At 42.4% G+C, this 17,476-nt stretch overlaps 1 protein-coding gene across 1 annotated transcript in view; it reads left to right on the top strand.

The window, feature by feature from the left end:
• Nucleotides 1-17,476, top strand: part of LOC133258057 (ATP-binding cassette sub-family C member 4-like) — a 395,899-nt gene that overhangs the window by 84,917 nt on the left and 293,506 nt on the right. Inside the window, exon 4 of the mRNA XM_061434396.1 lies at nt 16,326-16,436. Coding sequence (XP_061290380.1) covers nt 16,326-16,436 — 111 coding nt within the window. The remainder of the gene's footprint in view (nt 1-16,325; nt 16,437-17,476) is intronic.

Consider the following 17,476-nt stretch of genomic DNA (forward strand, 5'->3'; position numbering starts at 1 on the left):
AAATATGATTCAAATACTGTCATCTAGGTGCTTCAGAGAGGAGTTAAAACAGGATATGGGGAAGGGATCTGTCTTGGGAAGACCCCATAGGGTCCTGCTCAGTTACAGATAAAGGCCTATGAGGGACTGGGGTGGATGCAGGGTGGGAGGATAAAGGTAGGCATGTCAGTGAGTGTTCAGGAACAAGATGGAAACCAACCTGGCTGTGAGAAAAGATTCCTGTTGGGACAGAGGGATATATGATGGGAAAAGCAGGTTGGGGCTATTGCAAATATGCAGGCACTCACATTGGTCCTGATTGTACTGAGGCAGGAGGCTTGGCTTTGCAAGCTGCATAAGATGATATATCTCCTAAATTCACCTAAATGCACCGATGTTTATTTCTCAGGGACTGATAAACTGAGCAATCTGTTAAAGCACCAAGATAACTCACAAGATTCTATCAGTTCTTTGGTCTTGAGTTGTGTCCTTTAATTAAGAAAATATGAATTGCATGTTCATGTGCATTTAATTCAGGTTCTGGAATGATTATTTGATCCAAGTAAAGTAGTTTCTTTCCTATGCTTTGGTTTCTCAAATCCCAGTGAGTGGCATCAAAGGCTTGCTTGGGTAGTCAGATATACTCCCTACTTTCAGGAAGGATACCTGGAACTTGGAAGCAAGAGCTCTGTCCTTCCTCATGGGGAAGAATTTTAATAGTTTAGAAGAAAGAAAGTGGTTGATTGGAACAGATACTAAAGACCAAATATTCTGAGGTGAGTCAGAACTAGGCACTTGGAGGGACTTTGGTGATGATTGAGTCCTGTACCTAGTGGTGGCTGTACACCTGTTACATGCAGGTAGGGCATCATCTGCTTGTTGCTTACTGGTTCCAATCCCCATGGACTGCAGCCCACCAGGCTCCTCCGTCCATGGGATTTTCCAGGCAAGAGTACTGGAGTGGGGTGCCATCGCCTTCTCCAAGCAGTACTTTAATCCTATCACAACGTTGGGAGTTGGTCAGCGAGAACAGTATTTTAGTTGTGACTCCTCATTTTTTACTCTCACTGTTGCTGAATTTTTGCAAATGTATCAAATGTATGTGTCTTTTTTTTTCTCTTAAAGAAGAGGATTTAAAACAGTTATCTGTGTGTAATAGTAGATTCTTGGTGTTAGCTGTAGTGTGGGAAAAAGTGTTGGGAATATGTGTGTTGATAAGACAAGGGACACTGAAGAAGTAAAGTCTTTGATTACCTGATAGGAAAGAAGGGAGACAAAAGGCCAGGCATGAAGCAGAAAAGGCCTAGAAGTTCTGAGGCAGGAAGGCTCTGCAGTGCCCACAGCCTGGTGGACCCCAGGGCAGAGGGTGCGGAGAAAACTGGAGAGCCTTGGGGAGGGTGGGGCATGCAGCCTGCACTGCTGCTTCAATTATTTTGAAGTGGAAAGAACAGAGAGTTGATGAAAGGGGAAGGGATGAGAAAATGGATTTTGAGCAAGTTTTAGGAACCAAGGCAAGTCTCAGAGGAAAGGAGAGAAGATTCTAGCTTGAGCATTGACACTCATGACTAATTGGATTTGGCTTGGGTCACTCTGAGAAAGCCAGGGTGGTGCCCCATAGCTCAACAGCAATGTGGGTGTTCTGATATCCTCCTGGATGGGTTCCAGTGACATCTATGCTAGGCGCTGTGCTTGGTCATGGAGATTCCATGTAGTATGTAAGTAGTCATTGCCCTGAAGGATTGTGGTCTCTGGTGGGACAGTTAGTGGGAAATACTGCTGCTGGATGAAGAGTTGTAGGAGGAGAGGGAAGGAGAAAGGATCATGGTGGAGAGGATAATTCTTGGAGTGGAACTGGGTTGGGGGATAGCTCATTCAGCATTGGTTGAATTGTTGAGTATATGCCCTCAGGGATAAATTGGAATTAAGGAGTCAGGTCTGCAGGTCCAAATCCTTATTTAGGTGGTGACATGTGATTTAGGTTCCTGTCAGTCATCTAAAGGAGGTGAAAATCTTCATCCCTTGATGGTGTCCAGAGGGCTCTGTCTGGAATTTTGAGATTTGGCAGCAAAGGAATTTGTGAAAGTTCTTAAATCAAGAGCCATGGGGAAAGAAATTTGCCTAATTGAGCAAATTAATTTCTTTTCTGCATGGGATTACTCAAGAGTGGTGTCGTGGTGACAGCTGCTCTTTGTCTGACTTTGTCCTGTTCAGAGCAACATTGATCCTTTCAGTTAACTCAACAGCCCAGGTGGGTGTTATTATCTCCAGGTGTTCTCCCCACTTTCCAGAGACTGATACTGAAAGGTTACTTGACTAGTTCAAGGTCATACAACCAGAGAGTGGTAAAACCTAGACTCTAACACAGGAAGATTTCCGCCTGAGGTATACCATGTACAATTTTTTTATCTTTAAATTTTAAAAAGTAGTGGTAAAATGCAAAAACCATAAATTTACCATCTTAACTACTTTTAAGCATTTGATTCAGGGTTGTTATGTACATTCACATTATAATACAACTTATTTTCAGAACCCTTTTCATCCTGCATTAGTGTGTCATTAAACACTAACTCCCCAGTCCCTTTCCAGCCGCTGGGAATCACAGGGCCACTTTGTTTCTCTCTAAACTTGACTGCTCTGAGTACCTTCATGTAAGTAGAATCATACAGTATTTTTCCTGTGTCCATTTTACACCCCCTCCCTCACCATCAGTGTGTAAGGGCCCAGTTTCTTCACATCCTTGCTAAACCTTCTCTTTTCTTCTTTGTTTTCCCCATATTAGTTCCTCTAAAATGTGTGAGGTAGTGTCTCATTTCCCTGATGGTTAGTGATGTTGAACATCTTTCCTGCTCAAGCAGAATTTTACAGAGGACCTCTCAGGCAGGGTGTCATTATCTGGGTAAGTCCCAGTGCTAATTTCCTGAGTGATTTCTGTAGGGAATAACTGTAGGATAAATGACCCAACATCTTTTAAGCCAGTTTGGTAATAAAACTCATAGATTTATACTTTTGTTTTGGAAGGAAATTGAGACCTAGAAATATTAAGGGTCACGAATGTACAGAACTGGAATGGAGTAGGGGAGCAGTGGGGAGGTGGACCTTTAAGGCCCTGGGTCCTCATTACCACTGCTGGGAGTAGAATCCAGTCTTCTGACTCCTGGACCAGGGTCCTTTAGGCATGCCAGGCAGGGTTTACACAATCTGAAGCTCAGTCTCTTATTGTTTATTTAATAATTCATAGACATTCATTTATTTAACATGTAATTCTTAAGCATCTTCTCTGCACTATATATTGTGCTAGAAATAAAGCAATAGGTATAAGAAATCTGATCTCCACTTTTACAGGTTATTATTATTTCACCTTGAAAATTTCCTAGCTCTGGCAAAATCAGTAAATTGATGTTAGTCTTTGGGCTATCTCTGCATATTAATTATTATCACTTACACAGTGCATACTGGATTTGAATGGGGTTTTGTGGGGTGATCTTCTATTTAGTTACTGTTTTCTCCTGTTAAAATTAATAAATAATTTGCAGAGAAATAATTTGAGATTATATAAATACCATACTCCACATCAAACTTTTACCCATTAGTTTTAAGTTCCATGGATAATTTTCTAACTCCATTGTTGCTTCTATGTTTGTTTGCATTCTAGAATGGAAAAGCTTTCCCTTCTCTCTTGTTTATGTTACAGTAAGGATTCGTGGATTCATTCATTATTTAGTGGGTTATGATTCATTGCCATATATTTTAATTTTTTTTTTTTTCTAAAGGCAAGATTGTTTCTTTATTATTTCTGGCTGTGCTGAGTCTCTATTGCTGTGTGTGGGCTTTCCTTGTGAAGAACAGGGGCTACTTTCTAGTTTGGTTTGTGAGCAGTGGTCTCTCTTGTTTCAGAGCATGGGCCCTAGAGTGAGTGGGCTTCAGTAGTTTCAGTTCTTGGGCTCAGCAGTTGTAGCTTATGGGCTCTAGAGTGCTGGCTGAGTGGTTATCCTGTGACATGTGGGATCCTCCTGGACCAGGGATCAAAGCTGTCTTGCCTGCATTGGCAGACAGATTCTTTACTACTGAGCCACCAAGGAAGCCCCATTCACTTATTTCTGTGCTTGAAGTATCCCAGGTTTGTCTAGTGAGAGCCCTGCGAGTTGACTTCTCTGTCCTTTCTACACATCCTCATGATTCTGTTGAAAAAAATTTCACAACATGAAAGTTGGGAATTACAATTTATTTGCCAGCAAATTTGGAAAACTCAGCAGTGGACACAGGACTGGAAAAGGTCAGTTTTCATTTCAATCCCAAAGAAAGGCAATGCCAAAGAATGCTCAAACGACTGCACAATTGCACCCATCTCACACGCTAGTAAATTAATGCTCAAAATTCTCCAAGCCAGGCTTCAGCAATACATGAACCATGAACTCCCAGATGTTCAAGCTGGTATAGAAAAAGCAGAGGAACCAAAGATCAAATTGCCAACATCCGCTGGATCATGTAAAAAGCAAGAGAGTTCCAGAAAAACATCTATTTCTGCTTTATTGACTATCCCAAAACCTTTGACTGTGTGAATCACAATAAACTGTGGAATATTCTTAAAGAGAGGGGAACACCAGATCGCCTGACCTGCCTCTTGAGAAACTTATATGCAGGTCAGGAAGCAACAGAACTGGACATGAAACAACAGACTGGTTCCAGATAGGAAAAGGAATATGTCAAGGCTGTATATTGTCACCTTGCTTATTTAAAGTATATGCAGAGTACATCATGGGAAATGCTGGGCTGGAAGAAGCACAAGCTGGAATCAAGACAGCTGGGAGAAATATCAATAACCTCAGATATGCAGATAACACCACCCTTATGGCAGAAAGTGAAGAGGAGGTAAAAAACCTCTTGATGAAAGCATATTAAAAATTAGAGACATTACTTTGCCAACAAAGGTCCATCTAGTTAAGGCTATGGTTTTTCCAGTGGTCATGTATGGATGTGAGAGTTGGACTGTGAAGAAAGCTGAGCGCTGAAGAGTTGATGCTTTTGAACTGTGGTGTTGGAGAAGACTCTTGAGAGTTCCTTGGACTGCAAAGAGATCCAACCAGTCCATTCTAAGGGAGATCAGTCCTGGGTGTTCTTTGGAAGGACTGATGCTGAAGCTGAAACTCCAATACTATGGCCACCTCATGGGAAGAGTTGACACATTGGAAAAGACCCTGATGCTGGGAGGGATTGGGGGCAGGAGGAGAAGGGGACAACAGAGGATGAGCTGGCTGGATGGCATCACCAACTCGATGGACATGAGTTTGAGTAGACTCCGGGAGTTGGTGATGGACAGGGAGGCCTGGCGTGCTGCGATTAATGGGGTCGCAAAGAGTCTGACACGACTGAGCGACTGAACTGAACTGAACTGAACTGATCTGAATTGAGGCAAAATGAGGACTGTGGCCCGGGAGACAGCTTTAGAGAAATGGCTCAACGGAGGCAAGAGGAGGAGCTAGGATATATAGGAGTTTTGAAACAAAGGGCAAGTAGCCAGGAACATCAAAAGATTATTGTAAATTAAAGTAAATCCAATATCCCAAGTTAAGGAATTTAGTGCTTTTATATATATGGGAAGACAAGAGTCTGGGCTCACTGAACATATTTCTTTGCTGTATATCTCTGTTATCTGGAGCCCGTATCCTGTGTTTTCATGTGCTGAGTTTCCTTAGGGCTCATCACAGGGAATGGCTGCAGAGAGTGGCTGAGGTCTAATGGCTACTAGATGGCAGGTATTCTTTTCCTTCCTGAATTTCCTCAGGGCTCACCAGTTCCTGCTGATGTTTGTGACATCCTTGTTTACTGATATTGCAGGAAATATTTAATTTCTTAAAATAATTTCATCTCTCAGTTCCTTGCTTCCTTATTTTATGGTGCAAGGTGTTCCAGGCCCAGCTTGTACTTTCTCTGGCTGTTGTTTTTCACCTACTGATAGTGGTTCTGCTACTGGAAATGCCTGGGACTTTGCTCACCTGAGTTCATACTAGTTATAGCAGCACCCACAGATGTTCCTTTTTTGGAACCAGTCTTGTGACCTGACCTGTACTTGAGTTCTTAGGATTGTGAGACGAGTCTCAGCAAGAACCATTAGGGAACTTTGAAAAGGCAAGGTTTATCACTCACATGTACACGTTGGGTGACAGAGTGATGTCCTGGATGAAAGAGAGAGAGTTCAGTTCAGTTCAGTTCAGTTTACTCAGTCAAGTCCAAGTCTCTGTGACCCCATGGACAGCACGCCAGGCTTCCCGGTCCATCACCAACTCCCAGAGCTCACTCAAACTCATGTCATCGAGTTGGTGATGCCATCCAACTATTTCATCCTCTGTCGTCCCCTCCTCCTACCACCTTCGATTGTTCCTAGCATCAGGGTCTTTTCCAAAGAGTCAGTTCTTTGCTTCAGGTGGCCAAAGTATTGGAGTTTCAGCTTTAGCTCAGTCCTTCCAATGAATATTTAGGACTGATGTCCTTTAGCATGGATTGGTTAGACCTCCTTGCAGTCCAAGGGACTCTCAAAAGTCTTCTCCAACACCACAGTTCAAAAGCATCACTTCTTCAGCACTCAGCTTTCCTTATAGTCCAACTCTCACATCCATACATGACTAATGGAAAAATCATAGCTTTGACAAGATGAGCCTTTGTCAGCAAAGTAATGGCTCTACTTTTTAATATGCTATCTAAGTTTGTCATAGCTTTTCTTCCAAGGAGCAAGCATCTTTTATTTACAGATGGCTGCAGTCACCATCTGTAGTAATTTTTGAGCCCAAGAAAATAAATTCTGTCACTGTTTTCATTGTTTCCTGCCGGGGACCAGCCCCGGCTGAACCAGGGTATTCGAAGGAGAGACGGCGTAGGCGAAGGTCAGGAAACAATTGCTTAATTAAATGTTAATTAAGGATATAAAGAGTAATAGAATGAAGATAGCTCAGTAGGAAAATTCAGTGGAGAAAAGAGGCTGAAATAAGGATAGCTCAGTGAAGAAATTCAGTGGAGAAAAGAGGCTGAATAATTCAGCCAGAAGGTAAGAGAAAGAACGACATGGTGAGACCAAGTTCCGGTGAACAAGGCCCGCACTTTATTTTTCAAAGTAGTTTTTATACCTTAAGTTATGCACAGAGGATAATGGGGGAAGGGGTAGAGTCAGGCAGCAAGCCAGGCTTTCTTCCTGCAAACTTATCATATGCAAAAGCTTAGGTGATTTGCATTATCTTCTGGCCCGGAGGCCTGTGAACATTTTAAGACCTTTTCTTCAGAAAACTTATTTTTCTCTAAAGGTGATTGGTCAGGAGCCACCCTCCAAAAGCATTAGATAAAGTTGCATTCCTACAGAGCAAAGGTGTGGTGGGCTACAACAAGAAAAAGAATTAACTCAAGGGTCCCAGGTTACAAACATTAAAGCTACTGTTTACACCAACTATATTAATCAATACACTGCCAGGGACACAGCAGGTAAGGGATATGGAAACTTAGCAGCAAACATTGGCCCAACAAGTGAAAATCCCTTCCCCAATACAATTTCTAATCAATCTTTTAACTACTCAAAAGAATCTGTGTTTAGACAGTTTAGAACATCTCCTGCCTCTCACAGTTGGGAGGCTCTGAACAATCAAATGTGGCCGGAAAAACCTATTCAGGCAGGCTAGAGGATTTCCAAAGGAGTTTGTAGGTTAAACACTGTCACACCCAGGAATTATTAACTGGAGCTGTAAGCTAACTCTTTTTCAGAGAGAGGTAGTGGGGGACAGCCCTCCGTAAAGTCAGAGGTGTAGCTGAAAGCACAAAGCAGAAAGTAGGCAGACTCTGGTTTTGGGGGTATATGCTCGAGAATTTCCAGGGGACTCCTGAAGCTCGATCCCGCCTTTGCGTATGCCGAGCCTCCTTCCTCATGACCTTTGTCATGGGTGGAGTTCCTCACGCTGGCTACCGGCAGTGATAGAATTCCAGTTGAGCTATTCCAGATCCTGAAAAGTGCTGCACTCAATATGCAATATGCACTCAATATGCAATATGCCGGCTCCCGGCAGTTTCCCCAACTATTTGCCCATGAAGTGATGGGATTGGATGCCATGATCTTTGTTTTCTGAATGTTGAGTTTTAAGCCCACTTTTTCACTCTCCTCTCATTCATCAAGAGGCTCTTTAGTTCTTCTTCAATTTTTGCCATAAGGATAGTGTCATCTGCATATCTGAGGTTATTGATATTTCTCCCAGTAATCTTGATTTCAGCTTGTGCTTCATCCAGCCGAGCAATTCTCATGATGTACTCTGCATATAAGTTAAATAAGCAGGGTGACAATATATAGCCTTGACGTACTTTTTTCCCAATTTGGAACCAGTTCGTTGTTCCATGTCTGGTTCTAACTGTTGTTCTTGACCTGCATACAGATTTCTAAGGAGGCAGGTAAGTTGGTCTGGTATTCCCATCTCTTGAATAATTTCCCACAGTTTGTTGTGATCCACACAGTTAAAGGCTTTAGCGTAGTCCAGGGAGAGAGTATTTGGATCTGGACTTCTGCCTCTTTGGGGTTGAGAGTGTGGTGTCTAGTATTCAACAGGTTCACTCTTTATTGGTTAATTAAAACATGAGAGTGGGACTTAAAAAAACAGGAAGGGAGGAGCAAGCAAGCAGTGAGATAGTCTGTTATCATGTCAATGTGAGCTTTCTACAAAAAGGAACTTCGTGGATAAGCTGGCCTGGCTCTTTATCTAGTCGTGTAGTTGGCATGTGTTCACTGGAGGTGAATGTTTTTGTAATGGATGTCTCCATAGCTTGATGTTAGGAAATTACATTATAATCAAAACAGCTAATTGTCAGGTGTTTGCATACAGTCTCCCAACCCTGGAGTTAGCCATTGCTTCAAGGAGCCTGGTTCCTTTTAGGAAAAAATGTATTAAAAACCAGGATCTAGGTGAAGAGGAACAAAAGGCACAAAATTCCAGTTACAAATAAATCATGAAGACTTAATGTCCAGGTTAGTAACTGTAGTTAATAATACTGTATTGCAGACTTTCCTGGTGGTCCAGTCATAAAGAATCCACCTGCCAATACAGGGAACACAGTTTCAGTCCCTGGTCTGGGAATACCTCACATGCTGCAAGGCAACTAAGCCCATGCAGCATGGAGCCCATGCTCCCCAATAAGGGAAGCCATCACAATGAGAAGCCTGAGCACCACAACTAGAGAGTAGCCCCTGCTCGACACAACTCAAGAAAGCCCATTCATAACAATGAAGACCCAGTGCAACCATAAATAAACAAAGTTAAAATTACCTCCCCCAAACTACTAATACATTGAAAAATTACTATATTGCATATTTGAAAGCACTGGCACCCCACTCTGGTACTCTTGCTTGGAACTCCCATGGACGGAGGAGCCTGGTGGGCTGCAGTCCATGGGGTCGCTAAGAGTTGGACACGACTGGGCGAATTCCCTTTCACTTTTCACTTTCATGCACTGGAGAAGGAAATGGCAATCCACTCCAGTATTCTTGCCTGGAGAATCCCAGGGACAGAGGAGTCTAGTGGGCTGCTGTCTATGGGGTCGCACAGAGTCGGACACGACTGAAGCGACTTACCAGCAACAGCAGCAAAGTGCCTAAGGGAGAAGGCAACGGTAACCCACTCTAGTACTCTTGCCTGTAAAATCCCATGGGTGGAGGAGCCTGGGAGGCTACGGTCCATGGGGTCGTGAAGAGTCGGACACGACTGAGCGATTTCACTCTCACTTTTCACTTTTATGCATTGGAGAAGGAAATGGCAACCCACTCCAGTGTTCTTATCTGGAGAATCCCAGGGAAGGGGGAGCCTGGTGGGCTGCCGTCTATGGGGTCACACTGAGTCGGACACGACTGAAGCTACTTAGCAGCATCAACAACAGCAAAGTACCTAAGAGAGTCGATTGAGAAAAAATTGCAGAGCCTAAATATTGACAGTTATGTTTTATTCAGTAGATATTCTTAAGACTTCAAGTCTAGGAGGAAGCATCTCAAGTAACCCTGAGAAAAGTGTTCTGAGGAGGTGAGGGTGTAGAGCCCAGTCATATAGGAGTTTTCCCCTAAAGGACAGGTAGTCTGAACGTCAAAATATTCTTAATGAAAGAAAACCAGATATCTCAAATTGAAGAATTTAGTGCTTTTCTTTGAATGGGAAAATGCAGGAATCTGGGCTCATGGAAATTATTCCTTTGATATGCACCTCAGTTATCTGGGGCCAGTATCTAGTGTTTTGTCATCCTGTGCTCCCTCTGGGGTCATTATTGGGGGTTGCTGCAGTTTGACTGTTGCTGGGAAGGATTGAGGGCAGGAGGAGGAGGGGCAACAGAGGATGAAATGGTTATATGGCATCATTAGCTCAATGGGTATGAGTTTGAGCAAACTCTGGGAGATCGTGAAGGGCAGGAAACCCTGGCATGCTGCAGTCCATGGGGTCCCAATGAGTCAGACCTGACTGAGCGACTGAACAGCAACAACATATAGCATGGTTTTTTGTTTGTTTGTTTGTTTCCTTCCTGTGTTCCCAAAGGACTCACCAGTTCACTCACTCAGAGGGAGGTGGCTGCAATTATTGATGACTCTGATATCCTTTGTTTACTGGTATGGGAAGCAGTATTTTATTTCTCAACTGTGAAAGTTCTCATCATGAGAAAAATATTTTGTAATTGTGTAGGTTAAAGAAACAAAACCCCTAACATTTGGGAGCTGGAATGTTCTTTGCAACTGGTATGTCTTTGCTTTTAGGACCCCTTCAGTGTGTAGAGCTAGGGCATATATATGAATGTATTGTTGTTTAGTCATTAAGTTGTGTCTGACTCTTTTGTGACACCATGCACGTTAGCCCACCAGGCTCCTCTGTGCCTGGGATTTCTGAGGCAAGATGCTGGAGGGGGTTACCACTTTCTTCTCCAGGGGATCTTTCTGACCCAGGGATCGAATCCGTGTCTTCTGCATTGGCAGGTGGATTCTTTACCACTGAGCCACCAGGGATGCCCATATATTCCCCCCACTCATGTCTCTATATATTTAAAATGTAGAATTTTCTTTTTAATAAAGCCCATTAATATAGGGTTCTAATTAGAGATTGTTACCGAGTCCAAGCTCACTATGCTCACCTCACAATAGGCTGATGAATCTGACAGATGAGCTGCTGATGCAAGGTAGAGACTTTAATTGGGGAACTGACAGACAGAGAAGATGGCAGGCTCAGTTCAGTTCAGTTGCTCAGTTATGTATGACTCTTTGTGACCCCATGAACTACAGAATGCCAGGCCTCCCGGTCCATCACCAGCTCCTGGAGTTTACCCAAACTCATGTCAATTGAGTCAGTGATGTCATCCAACCATTTCATCCTCTGTCATCCCCATCTCCTCCTGCCCTCAAACTTTCCCAGCATCAGGGTCTTTTTAATGAGTCAGTTCTTCACGTCAGGTGGCCAAAGTATTTGTACTTCAAATGAACACCCAGGACTGATCTCCTTTAGGAGGGACTGGTTGGATTTTCTTGCAGTCCAAGGGACTCTCAAGAGACTTCTCCAACACCACAGTCCAAAAGCATCAATTCTTCAAAGCTCAGGTTTCTTTATAGTCCAACTCTCACATCCATACACGACTACTGGAAAAACCATGGCCTTGACTAGACGGACTTTTGTTAACAAAGTAATGTCTCTGCTTTTCAATATGCTGTATAGGTTGGTCATAACTTTCCTTCTAAGCAGTAAACTTTCTTTTAATTTCATGGCTGAAATCACCATCTACAGTGATTTTGGAGTCCTAAAAAATAAAGTCAGCCACTGTTTCCACTGTTTCCCCATCTATTTGCCATGAAGTGATAGGATCAGATGCCATGATCTTAATTTTCTGAATGTTGAGCTTTAAGCCAACTTTTTCCACTCCCCTCTTTCACTTTCATCAAGAGCCTCTTTAGTTCTTCTTCAATTTCTTCCATACGAGTGGTGTCATCTGCATATCTGAGGTTATTGATATTTCTCCTGGCAATCTTGATTCCAGCTTGTGTTTCTTCCAGTCCAGTGTTTCTCATGATGTACTCTGCATATAAGTTAAATAAGCAGGGTGACAATATACAGCCTTGACATACTCCTTTTCCTGTCTGGAACCAGTCTGTTATTCCATGTCCAGTTCTAACTGTTGCTTCCTGACCTGCAAATAGGATTCTTAAGAGGCAGGTCAGGTGGTCTGGTATTCCCATCTCTTTAAGAATTTTCCACAGTTGATTGTGATCTACACAGTCAAAGGCTTTGGCATAGTCAATAAAGCAGGAATAGATGTTGTTCTGGAACTCTCTTGCTTTTTTGATAATCCAGCGGATGTTGGCAATATGATCTCTGGTTCCTCTGCCTTTTCTAAAACCAGCTTGAACATCTGGAAGTTCATGGTTCACATACTGCTGAGGCCTGGCTTGGTGAATTTTGAGCATTACTTTACTAGAGTGTGACATGAATGCCATTGTGTGGTAGTTTGAGCATTCTTTGGCATTGCCTTTCTTTGGGATTGGGATGAAAACTGACTTTTCCAGTCTTGTGTCCACTGCTGAGTTTTCCAAATTTTTGGCATATTGAGTGCAGTACTTTCACAGCATCATCTTTCAGGATTTGAAATAGCTCAACTGGAATTCCATCACCTCCACTAGCTTTGTTCATAGTGATGCTTCCTAAGGCCCATTTGACTTCACATTCCAGGATGTCTGGCTCTAGTTGAGTGAACACACCATCATGATTATATGTGTCATGAAGATCTTTTCTGGTGGAGTCTTTAGGGTTTTCTATGTAGAGGATCATGTCATCTGCAAACAGTGTGAGTTTTACTTCTCCTCTTCCAATTAGAATTCCTTTTATTTCTTTTTCTGCTCTGATTGCTGTGGCCAAAACTTCCAAAACTGTGTTGAATAGTAGTGGTGAAAGTGGGCACCCTTGTCTTGTTCCTGACTTTAGGGGAAATGCTTTCAATTTTTCACCATTGAGGATAATGTTTGCTGTGGGTTTGTCATATATAGCTTTTATTATGTTGAGGTATGTTCCTTCTATTCCTGTTCTCTGGATAGTTTTTATCATAAATGGATGTTAAATTTTGTCAAAGGCTTTCTCTGCATCTATTGAGATAATCATATGGCTTTTATTTTTCAATTTGTTAATGTGGTGTATTACACTGATTGATTTGTGGATATTGAATAATCCTTGAATCCCTGGGATAAAGCCCACTTGGTCATGGTGTATGATCTTCCTAATGTGTTGTTGGATTCTGATTGCTAGAATTTTGTTAAGGATTTTTGCATCTATTTTCATCAGTGATATTGGCCTGTAGTTTTCTTTTTTTGTGGCATCTTTGTCAGATTTTGGATTAGGGTGATGGTGGCCTCATAGAATGCGTTTGAAAGTTTACCTTCCTCTGCAATTTTCTGGAAGAGTTTGAGTAGGATAGGTGTTAGCTCTTCTCTAAATTTTTGATAGAATTCAGCTGTGAAGCCGTCTGGACTTGGGCTTTTGTTTGCTGGAAGATTTCTGATTACAGTTTCAATTTCCGTGCTTGTGATGGGCCTGTTAAATTTTCTATTTCTTCCTGGTTCAGTTTTGGAAAGTTGTACTTTTCTAAGAATTTGTCCATTTCTTCCACGTTGTCCATTTTATTGGCATATAATTGCTGATAGTAGTCTCTTATGATCCTTTGTATTTCTGTGTTGTCTGTTGTGATCTCTCCATTTTCATTTCTAAGTTTATGGATTTGATTTTTCTCCCTTTGTTTCTTGATGAGACTGGCTAATGGTTTGTCAATTTTATTTATCCTTTCAAAGAACCAGCTTTTGGCTTTGTTGATTTTTGCTATGGCCTCCTTTGTTTCTTTTGCATTTATTTCTGCCCTAATTTTTAAGATTTCTTTCCTTCTACTAACCCTGGGGTTCTTCATTTCTTCCTTTTCTAGTTGCTTTAGGTGTAGAGTTAGGTTATTTATTTGACTTTTTTCTTATTTCTTGAGATATGCCTGTATTGTTATGAACTTTCCCCTTAGCACTGCTTTTACAGTGTCCCATAGGTTTGGGGTTGTTGTGTTTTTATTTTCATTCATTTCTATGCATATTTTGATTTCTTTTTTGATTTATTCTGTGATTTGTTGGTTATTCAGCAGCAAGTTGTTTAGCCTACATATGTTGGAATTTTTAACAGTTTTTCTCCTGTACTTGAGATCTAATCTTTCTGCATTGTGGTCAGAAAAGATGCTTGGAATGATTTCAATTTTTTTGAATTTACCAAGGCTAGATTTATGGCCCAGGACATGATCTATCCTGGAGAAGGTTCCGTGTGTGCTTGAGAAAAAGGTGAAATTATTTATCCTTTTCCTTTACCTGCTGGGTATTCCTCTGTCTTTTCATCTTGTTTATATTGCTGAGTTTGGGGTGGCCTTTCTGTATTCTGGCAGTTTGTGGAGTTCTCTTTATTATGGAGTTTCCTCACTGTGGATGGGGTTGTACAGGTGGCTTGTCAAGGTTTCTTGGTTAGGGAAGCTTGTGTCGGTGTTCTGGTGGGTGGAGCTGAGTTTCTTCTCTCTGGAGTGCAATGAAGTGTCCAGTAATGAGTTATGAGATGTCAGTTGTTTGGAGTAACTTTGTGCAGCCTGTATATTGAAGCTCAGGGCTGTGTTCCTGTGTTGCTGGAGAATTTGCATGGTATGTCTTGGTCTGGAACTTGTTGGCACTTGGGTGGTGCTTAGTTTCAGTATAGGTATGGAGGCCTTTGATGAGCTCCTATCGATTAATGTTCCCTGGAGTCAGGAGTTCTCTGATGTTCTCAGGATTTGGACTTAAGCCTCCTGCTTCTGGTTTTCAGTCTTATTTTTACAGTAGTCTCAAGACTTCTCCCTCGATACAGCACTGTTGATAAAACATCTAGGTTAAAGATGAAAAGTTTCTCCACAGTGGGGAACACCCAGAGAGGTTCACAGAGTTACATGGAGAAGAGAAGAGGGAGGAGGGAGTTAGAGGTGACCCGAATGAGATGAGGTGGAATCAATAGAGGAGAGAGCAGGCTAGCCAGTAATCACTTCCTTATGTGTACTCCACAGTCTGGACCGCTCGGAGATGTTCACGGAGTTATACAGGGAAGAGAAGAGGGAGAAAGGTGACAGAGGTGGCCAGGAGGATAAAAAGGGAGAATCAAAAAGAGAGAGACCTATCCAGCTAGTGATCAGTTCCCTAAGTGTTCTCCACCGTCCGGAACACACTGGTGATTCACAGAGTTGGGTAGAGAAGAGAAGGGGGAATGAGGAGACAGAGGCGACCTGGTGGAGAAAAAGGAGAGTCCAAAGGGGGAGTGAGTAGTCAAGCCAATAATCTCGCTCCCAAGTAAAAATGGGGACTGAAGATTGTGTTCTTAAAAGTACAAAATTGATAACATACCAAAAAGCAAAGATTAAAAATCTAGAGTAAAGGTTGGATTTTAAAAAATAGAATATTAAAGAAAAGAAGAAAAACAAAACAAAACAAAGTCACAGATATTAAAAGAAAAAAAAATATAAGTTTTTAATAGTTCTTCTGTGTATTCTTGCCACCCCTTCTTAATATCTTCTGCTTCTGTTAGGTCCATACCATTTCTGTCCTTTATTGAGCCCATCTTTGCATGAAATGTTCCCTTGGTATCTCTAATTTTCTTGAAGAGATCTCTAGTCTTTCCCATTCTATTATTTTCCTCTATTTCTTTGTATTGATCCCTGAGGAAGGCTTTCTTGTCTCTCCTTGCTATTTTTTTGGAACTCTGCATTGAAATGGGTATATCTTTCCTTTCTTCCTTTGCTTTTCACTTCTCTTCTTTTCACAGCTATTTGTAAGGCCTCCTTAGACAGCCATTTGGCTTTTTTGCATTTCTTTCTTGGGGATGGTCTTGATCCCTGTACAATGTCATGCTAATGCCTCAAAATAACCATCTTATTGGGGTCTGGATACCAGATTCTTTTATAGATCACAGAGAGAAAAACAATCAGTAGCTAAAGTCAAAGGCAAAATAGAGAGGGAGAGGCAGTAAAGTAAAAGGGTCTTCAGTCTTTCAAAACATCTCCAAGGGAATGACCAGCCTTTGAAGTGGGTGTGTCAAGCTCTTCTACTCACAGGTAGGGAGGGACAAACTCTGTCTCAATGAGCTGAACAAAGGCACTGTAGTTTACAGTGAAGCAGAAGGGCAAGGGTTCTTTTAGGAGGCCGTTGTGTATGATTTTACTAATAAAAGCAAGTCAAAGAAACAGTTTTCAACATGGAGTCAGAATTGGCTTCTTCTCTGCAACAAGATGTGTAGTTTGAATTTACATCTGTCTTCTTTTCTCTTAATTTTTAACAGGTGGATAAATCCCTTGTTTAAAATTGGCCACAAACGGAGATTAGAAGAAGATGACATGTACTCGGTGCTTCCAGAAGATCGCTCCCAGCACGTTGGAGAAAAGCTGCAAGGGTGAGCACAGGCAGCAGGGAGAAGGGGAGGAGAGTGAGAATTTCCACATGGGGCTAAAGGTGTGTATGTGGGGGGCTTTGCCTTCCTCTGGGTTCTTCTGAGCCTCCTCCCCTGACTTCACATGCTCACCTATCTCAGGCTAACCCTGGTCTTAGCCCACTTTGGAGGTTCAGGGAATCTGTGTTCCCTGTGCATCTGTGCAAGTGGAGGGAGCCCACAGTCGAGGCCTTGGAGGCTGAGCTCTGTCCTGGGAGGTGGGGTCCCTGGAGTGTTACTGAGTCCAAGCTCACTCTGCTCACCACATGACAGACCAATGAATCTGAGAGACAAGGTATTGAGGCAAGGAATATGACTTTATTCAGAAAGCTGGCTGACCCAGAAGGTGGCAGACTGGTGACCCAGAGTAACCATCTTGTGGAGGTCTGGATGCCAGGTTCTTTTGTAGAGTCAGAGAGAAGGAAGCAATGGGGAACTAAAGTCAAAATGCAGAATAGAGAGGGAGAGACAATGGGGAGGTAAAGTGAAAAGATTTTCAGTCCTATAATACACCTCCAAGGGAATGGCCAGCCTTTGGAAGGGGAGTGTTAATCTCTTCTATTCACAGGTGGGAGGTCAGATTATCTACAAACTGAACAAAGGCACTTTAGTTTACAGTCAGGCAGAGTGGCAGGGTCCTCTGAGGCAGGCCATTACCTATGACTGTAATAACAAAAGCAACAAAAAGCAAGTCAGAAAAACAGTTTCCAACATGTAGTCAGGATTAGCTTTTTTTTTTTTTTTCCTGCAGCAGGAGGAAGGTGTCTGCCCTCTTGAGCTGTTTATGGTGCTGTGAATCCAGCAAAGTTTGGCAGGAACTCATTTCCTGAGACTAGGACTTTTCTCTTCAAGGCTTGTTGAAGGGAAACACACCTGGTGCTTCAGGGTCTGCACCGTTTATCTTTGCTTACAGAAGCCCTATGGGCAGTTAGCCAGCATCTATAGGGTAGCCACAGGGCGCCTTGTAGTGAAGGCTCATCTTCCACTCCGCCCCTCCCCTGTTT

Source organism: Bos javanicus, chromosome 12 (assembly GCF_032452875.1).
Source record: "Bos javanicus breed banteng chromosome 12, ARS-OSU_banteng_1.0, whole genome shotgun sequence".
In the NCBI taxonomy this organism is placed as follows: domain Eukaryota; kingdom Metazoa; phylum Chordata; class Mammalia; order Artiodactyla; family Bovidae; genus Bos; species Bos javanicus.